This window comes from Triticum dicoccoides, chromosome 5A (genome assembly GCF_002162155.2).
Source record: "Triticum dicoccoides isolate Atlit2015 ecotype Zavitan chromosome 5A, WEW_v2.0, whole genome shotgun sequence".
Taxonomy (NCBI): domain Eukaryota; kingdom Viridiplantae; phylum Streptophyta; class Magnoliopsida; order Poales; family Poaceae; genus Triticum; species Triticum dicoccoides.
The window spans coordinates 665,448,200-665,456,235 of NC_041388.1; the positions used below are offsets into that span (position 1 = coordinate 665,448,200).

At 39.3% G+C, this 8,036-nt stretch overlaps 1 protein-coding gene across 3 annotated transcripts; it reads left to right on the forward strand.

Annotated features, from left to right (window-relative positions):
- The first annotated feature begins 131 nt into the window (after positions 1 to 131).
- Positions 132 to 6,742, forward strand: LOC119303929 (K(+) efflux antiporter 5-like). Of its 3 annotated transcripts, none has more exons than XM_037581086.1 (19): positions 132 to 241; positions 882 to 943; positions 1,040 to 1,124; positions 1,211 to 1,272; positions 1,363 to 1,438; positions 1,514 to 1,588; positions 2,212 to 2,283; positions 2,390 to 2,473; positions 2,558 to 2,626; positions 2,830 to 2,907; positions 3,593 to 3,681; positions 3,780 to 3,876; positions 4,319 to 4,372; positions 4,799 to 4,894; positions 5,072 to 5,260; positions 5,352 to 5,429; positions 5,514 to 5,558; positions 5,642 to 5,737; positions 6,186 to 6,742. In XM_037581086.1, the coding sequence occupies exons 1-19, from the start codon at positions 164 to 166 to the stop codon at positions 6,237 to 6,239; spliced, it is 1,539 nt and encodes a 512-aa protein (XP_037436983.1). In that variant the 5' UTR covers positions 132 to 163; the 3' UTR covers positions 6,240 to 6,742. The 3 variants fall into 3 exon arrangements, with proteins under 3 accessions (XP_037436983.1, XP_037436984.1, XP_037436985.1); XM_037581087.1 differs by having other exon boundaries at positions 133 to 241; positions 6,198 to 6,742; XM_037581088.1 differs by having other exon boundaries at positions 224 to 245.
- Positions 6,743 to 8,036: the final 1,294 nt, after the last annotated feature.

Here is an 8,036-nt window from a genome sequence, read left to right on the forward strand (position 1 = left end):
CCTCTAGATCTGCTCTGGCCCAGGGGATTTTTTTTCTGCTGAAAATCATCCTGCGGGGGTGAGAGAGTAGATGTTTGAGTCGGATGTTGATGTCCCTTACTGCCAATTTCTCACGAGCCATGCAAATTTGGGGTTTAACACTGCACTTTTTTGGTTCGTTATTATGGTGATGAATTGCTTTGCTCCTCATTTTGCAGTGCCGGACAAGAACAGCTTCAACAACAGCATCTCAGATCATCAAGTAGGTGTGACTGCCCTCTTACGTGTGTGTTGTGTTTCCTGTTACGAAACTCTCTTTCGGTCTTTCCCCCAAGACTGGTGGAGGCTTGCCTAAAAGGCATTACCTGTGCTTTTCATAGTGCTCCAAAACGACATGACATACCAATATTGGTTGTTTGGTAGTGAGGTATTTCCCGTTGGAAATGAAACAGAAAAAACCCTCCAGGCGCATCTATGCGTACATGTCCCTGCTAAGTACTTTAGCAGTTTCTATATGGGTGTAAAACAAATAATACTAAGCCATATTTGATGGCGCATGCAATTGACATGCTTTGTAAATTTGGGGTTCTACTTAAGCAGCTCTGTTGGAACTGTACCCAGTCTCCCATGATGTTAGTGTGGTGTATCTCCAGTGCTTGTTTATCCAATGATATATAGTGGGGTGTTTCTCCCCTGCATGTTTTCTATTCAGTTAACTATAGCTCCTCATCTATTTGCTCTCAATAGTTCCTTTGACGTTTTTTTTTGGGAAATCTGCTCATGGTGCACCTTCTGAAATAAGAACTTGTAATTCCATACATATTTATTTATTTATCTTATTGATTTGTTTTCTGTCAAAGTAGTTCGCTAGATGATAAATTTTATCTTCTATGTTTGTTCAGGCTGTTCTGGAGACTGTAGCTGTTATCACACACGACAAGAAAAATGATACACAGCAGGCAAAGTATGGCTAGAATATGAACAGGATCAGCTGTTAGAACCGTTCAATCCGTAGCATCCTACTATGATTGACATAACTTAAACAGTGCTTCTTGTGCAGTTCCTCAAGACCTTTCCAAATAGGTGACATGTTTGGTTCTCAGAATGAAAATTCTGATGACACGGAAACTGTGATAGACAAAGAGGTGTGTAAATTCACTTATTAACAAGGATTTTGCCATCCAATTAGTTCTGTTATTAGTTTGTTATCGCTGACTATAACTTTGTGCAGGATAATGTTTTTGTGATGTCAAATCGTAAAACAAAGTATCCAACACTTCAGTTAGATTTAAGGTCAGTTCTCTTTCATACCTTGACCCTGTATGTGGAATCTGTAATCTGCTGATTGCACGTAATCCATAACAATAAATTTTGGTTTTGCAGATTGATTAAAGATCTGGTAGTTATAATTGTTTCAGCTACTGCTGGTGGTATCATATTCTCTTGTTTGGGGCAGCCAGTGAGTAGACCTGCCATACTTTAGTGTTAACACTGCATTACCTCAGTAGGCTTGATTTATGTTGTTATTTTCCAGGTTATTGTTGGTTATCTACTTGCTGGTTCTCTTATTGGACCTGGAGGCTTGAACTTGATCAATGAAATGGTGCAGGTAAAAAAATATGATCACTAACGACTGCTCTTGTATCGTTATCTTTAGTTTAAGTTTCTCGGATTTTGGTCTAATTTTTTTACTCTGTACCTTGACGCAATGTAATTTCTTAAACACGCTCACCAAAAAATTTAGCATTGACACTGGGAATGTGCACTCGATAGTCAAGATTTATTATTTGGTTGGTCTAAATGAAGAATTGTCTAAATTTTTTTTTATCTTTTTATCTCATGCTTGAAAATGTTGCAAGGGTATATGTTTGGATGGTGACCAAAAGCAACGCCGATTATTTGGTCATGATTAAAATTTTGGCTCTTGCTTTTGATGGTTTCTAATATTTTGACATGCCCAGCCCCACGGTACAATTCTAGTTATTTTTCTCGCTAACATTGGTGAAAACATGGACAACCGACATGTTAACCAAAACATTCGTTAGCCAAATTTCTTGTGGGGTTGGCTTTGACTCAACCCGAAAATACCCTAAATGATCCTCAGGAAAATAATATTGTGAAGGGAGCATTAAACAATTTAGCAATTACGTTCGAACAGTAATGGCATTTAACCTCCTAAGTATGCTATTGAATTTGAATATCACATCTCTCATTTCTTGTGTTCAACTGCAGGTGGAGACCTTTGCCCAGTTTGGTGTGGTTTTTCTTCTTTTTGCTCTTGGCCTTGAATTTTCATTGCCAAAGGTACTTTAGAATGTCATGGCTAATTACTTTGTTCTAATGTTACTCTTTCTTCAAATATAATATTCATAAACATGTGGTGTCTGACCATGTTCTTCATTTCTATCAGTTGAAAGTGGTTGGGCCTGTTGCTGTGCTTGGTGGTGTACTTCAGATTGCTTTGTTCATGTTCTTGTGTGGCCTAACTGCTGCGGTATTGTATTAGCTACCTTTATTCAATACTGTTCTGTGAGAGAAAAGACACTTACCTAAATTTGAAGTTATGCCATTTTTCCAGTTGTGCGGTGCTAAATTATCTGAGGGAGTATTTGTTGGCACTTTCTTGTCAATGTCATCTACTGCAGTGGTAATTATGTTCGTTCAAGATGGCTATTGTTCAAAATTTATGACTTTTGCACTTTAAAATTTCTTTGGTCACCTAGATTCAGGGGAAATGTGGTTGAGTTGTTGGGCTTGGCTTAATTATATGAATGACTGTTTACAGATAGCAAATTTTCACTCTGTTAACTGTAAATAATGTGTATCTTCTAATTGCTACAACCATGGCAGGTTTCCAAGTTCTTAGTGGAAAAGGGTAGCACAAATGCGCTTCATGGTCAAGTTACAATTGGCACCCTTATCCTTCAGGTTTGGACTTCATCCACTTCTTTCATCTATTTACTCTTTTATTGTTTACTATTGGTAAAAGTGTTACAAACTTAAAATCTTTGTTTGCAATTTTGATGAAGAAGCAACATAATCACTAGATATTTTAATTCAGTTGCAAGGATAGGAGTCCTCATGCACTATCAATTGCAACTTTTCAACTCTGACCAATTTAACCAACCTTCACTAGTAGTAGCTCTTCTTATTTGCGTACTGGTCTGTGCTATCATGCCTTAAGTGAGTTTATGTTTGTTAAATCGGTATGCACTACAAGCGCCAAGTCTCTAAGTTGTTAGTTATTTCAGTATTTCAATTAGAAAGGAGAGGAGATAGATACTTACTCCCTCTATAAAGAAATATAAGAGCGTTTAGATCACTACTTTAACGATCTAAATGCTCTTATATTTCTTTACGGAGGGAGTACTATTGAAACTGGTACTATTGGATCTTTCTCATATACAGACATTTGTGTCATCCTCATTGAACCAATCATTGATAATCAACAAATACGGTGCAACAAATACGGTGTATTTCGTCCTTAGTAATGGTTTATGTAATTCAAGGGTCAATTGCTTGGAAGCCCGTTTGATGGAAAGTAAGCTCTATGTGCTAGTGTTTCATAACTGTGCTCAGTTGAGATTCAGATATCATCTTCCTTTTACTCCAGGATTGTGCAGTTGGCCTGCTGTTTGCTCTCATTCCAGTTCTGGGTGGTTCAAGTGGCATATTTGGAGGAATGATGTCAATGGGGAGACTGTAAGATCATTATCAGAATGGCTAGTTTGCAGAAATCCAAAAATGTTATCTTAGTGTTATATCAGGGCCTTGAGTAATGCAGAATGTTTTTGTGTCAGGTTGCTTGTACTGTCCATATTTGTAACTGTTGCATATATGATGACTTGGTCATTTATCCCTCGATTCTTAAAACTGATGATCCAGTTATCATCACAGGTTAGTTGAACTGGGTTGTTTCTCTTCTGTCCTGGCACTGATTTTGATAGTTATGTGCATTGTTTCTTCATATTGGTGACTGGAAATTTTTATCATTTAGTGCTAGGAAACATTATCCATCCAACTTGGTTATTGTGCTCTTTATTTTTAGTGAAATTGGAGCTCCATGCTCTTCCTTTGTTTCTCTTTGGTTAGTGATGTGTAACTACTGTATCTGTATCGTCTAAAACCTCAGGTCCATGTTCGTGTAGACTTCCGTGGATTATTTAAAAAACGCTGTGTGTAGCCCACATTACTGAAGGGAATTCTGTTTTGCTTACTAAATACCATATATGTTCTTTCACAGTGATGTCATGATATTATTGAAAAAACACTTTCTATAGTTTATAGTGTTCTTTTAGTGTTTAAACTCACTTGCTAATTTGTTTTTTTTAATATGCAGACAAATGAACTCTATCAGTTGGCTGCTGTTGCTTTCTGCTTGCTGCTAGCTTGGGTAAGGTTATTTGACTTCATTGCTTGTATCACACCCTGTTATGGACTTTAGCATGACTTTTATCGGCGCAGTGTGACAAATGTTATTAGTTTCAAGTTCTTGCCTGAGCACCAGTATAGTATAACATGATTCCCCGAAGCTTTTTTCTCTCTCAAAACTAGCAGGAGCATTGGCTTTTCCCAAAGCATATTTCTTGCCACTAGGAATGAAAATTTCGCCTGTCATACTAGCTATTCTCATGTTTGGTGTCAACAGCCTTCGTAGCATTGGTAGCTTGTATCACATCCTGTTGCTGGCATGAGGGATAACTGTCCTTATAATTGTTCCTGTTGCCCTCTCACTAGTTCTTTGTTATCATCAGCGTTCATACTATCACCTATAACACCAATTCTGTAAAGACTGATGTTATGTCTTTGTATTTGCCAGTGCAGTGATTATCTTGGACTGAGTCTTGAACTGGGCTCATTTCTTGCTGGCGTTATGATATCCACCACAGATTTTGCTCACCATACTTTGGAGCAGGTGCTATTCTGCATCCTGTTCGGTAGTTCTGTGTCATGATTTGGCTTTACTGGGTCTTGTTTTTTTATTGCCTTGTCAATTTAAGAATTTCGTTCACTTTGGTTGGACCTACCAGTTTGCTGTTCATAAAGGAACTTTTGCAGTATCTTACAAAGTGCTGTGTTTTAATAATTGAAGGTGGAAGCAATCCGTAACTTATTTGCAGCACTCTTCCTTGCAAGTATTGGCATGCTCATACATTTCAAGTTCTTGTGGAATCACGTTGACATATTACTTGCAGCTGTTATACTGGTTATAATAGTTAAGAGTATAGTCATAACAGCTGTCATAAAATCATTTGGATACAGCATCAGAACAGCTTTCATCGTGAGTACCTCTCCCTTAGTATTTCCCCACAAGTATCTGTGCATTAAACGAATATGTTCTCACTCTTTTATTCTGTTCTTCTCGTACCAAGGTTGGTCTATCATTAGCTCAGATTGGAGAATTTGCTTTTGTGCTTCTGAGCCGTGCCTCACATCATCATCTTATAGGGGTGAATTATTCTAATCTCATCTAAACGTTTATATACTTGCAATGCATGCATGATTCGTAGGTCTTACCAAAATTTGTTTTGTAGGGGAAAATGTATCTGTTATTACTGGGAACAACTGCTCTTAGCTTGGTAAGTTTTTCTTTTCTGGGTCAATATGATGGGCCTAGGTGTTCCATGCACACTTAGTCACTTTATTTTGTTTCTTTCTGCAGGTAACAACTCCCCTCATTTTCAAATTAATTCCTGTGGTAACGCAACTCGGCATCCTTATGCGTTGGTTCCCCTCAGAAAGCGGTGTGCAGAATGAGGTATGCTTTCTTAGCTCTTTGCTGATGGTGCACCTTTGAATAAAATTATTCCTCATTATTCCATCATAGTTAGTGATGGTTTTCCAGGGTAAACTGTCATTACCTCATATCGAAACATGGTTTTGCTCTAACATAAATTCTTGACAGAGTAGTCATAATAAGGGTTGGAGTGACCAAGCATGTTTCGCAAGTTCATGATCAAGATGTCCTAAATGCAAGTTTCACGTTTTAGTTTAGTATTCTTTTCTACATGACTTTGCCCACCTTATAAGATGGTTCATCCTTGCTTTTCTAGTGTCATAGTTGAGTCTATAATTGGAAAGTTTTCTATTATAATCTGATTTGGTTAAATGCCTGTTCTTTCCGTCAAGATTTTAATCATCAGGTTTTAGTGTGAAATGCTCAGTCAGTCTCATTCTTTCTAGTTCCATATCTGATCATATTTCAGCTGCCTTTACAGGAAAAGGCAACAATGCTTGATGTTTACAACAGAACACTCTAACATTGCAAAGCCAAGACATTCATTCCACTGACAACGATTTATCTGTGCAAAGACTCTTTGCACATGCCACGGATCGCTGCACAAATATTTTCATCATTTCCCTCCACGACAGTATAGCGGGGGTGTGATGCAATGACTAAGGATAACATTTTGAATGGCCGGGGAGTTATCCATATACCACTCCAATGCAAGAACTGAGTTTGTACATACTGTACATGTTGTCGAAGTAGCATATTCTTTACACGGTATGGCCGTGAGGCCTTGGTTTTGTACCATTCTTGCCAACTTAATCTTAGGAGTTAGATAGGGATTTTGTATGCCGAGCTCAGATGTACCGCACAAGTGACATGTACTATTTTCCCCATAGCGGGGTGGGGGGTGGGGTGGTATGCTATATATCGCCAATTGCCTTTGTGCGTGAAATGCCAGCTGACATGATCTGGTGTTGTCTTTCAACAATCATTTTCTCACAGCATTATATGGATATTGTTACTCTCCTGTCATTATGTGTGGCGAAGTAGTGAAGATTGTTTCCTGGGGTACAGATTGTTTTTCTCCCGACACTGTCCATCTTGTCTGGATGTTTTGTTTATGCTAGCTCATTCATCCTAGGTTGGCGGAATTTTGCTGTCACTTAGAGCATATCTAGCCCTCGAATCCTTTAATCCCCCAAACTTCACCCCACCCTCTAGCCCTTATCCCTAAAACTTAATCCCCCTAAAAGTTCACTTTGCTAATTCTTCCAAAAGTTCGCACAGACATGTCAAGCAAGTGCACCACATTTCAACATGCAGTTGAACAATTCAAATGCACCACATCATAATTCAACTATGGACATAAATAGCCTTCCTCATCCAATCCAACAAACAACTACAACATAATCATGTTTGAGCCAAAAGGCATCAAATTCAGTAAGTTCATTCCAAAAAACCACCAAGCACGTGGTGGATCAACAACCAACATCAATCACAAGTAAACCACCCACGTCATCATTGTCAGCATCACCACCACCATCATTGCCGAAGCCACCACCCAAACGACTTAGCCAAGATCTACACAAGAGTGATTTCTCAATATCGTCTGGTCGTCTCGTCCATCTTGCTTGGGTCCATGAACATGATAGCACGCTCTTCGACTGGTATCTTGTTCTTGTGTTCCCGGGCCTCCAATGCAAGGCAGTGCTCTTGAATGTGCCTCTTGTTTGCTATCTCCTCGGCCTCCATTGCAAACCTTTGCTACTCAATTGGAAGTCTTCTTTCTTCAGCTTGCACCTTCCTCTCCTCGATCACCACCTTTGCCTTCCTCCTCTCCTCCTCCATCATCTTGAGCTCGTAGAACCAAAGACAACTTATCCTCCTTCCTTTCGGTCACCAACACCCTATTCACCCCCACCACTGCAACGATCTTTTCTTTGTATTCTACATCATTGCAGGCAGCAACTACCGGGTCATATAAATGATATATCTAAAAACAAACATATAGTTTTAAGATTTCACAAAAAAACATTTAAAAATCAGTGAGGCTAGGATTTGCAAGTTACACCAACGCGACAACATCGGTGGATTCCCTCTGCAGCATGGTCCTCTGGCCTCGTCTCCGTCATGTTGGTGCGTCTTCCGGTGCTGGCCTGAGGCCTTCGACAAATAATAGAGGTTTGACTCTTGGATTTGTGGCTCTCCCGGTTGTGATAGTTCTTCTCCGAGGTGTTGGTTTGGTAAAACCGTGGACTTGATCACTTCCCATCTAAGGGACTCTAAGAGCATCTCCAGCCGCGTCCCCAACAAGGCCCCCCAGGCG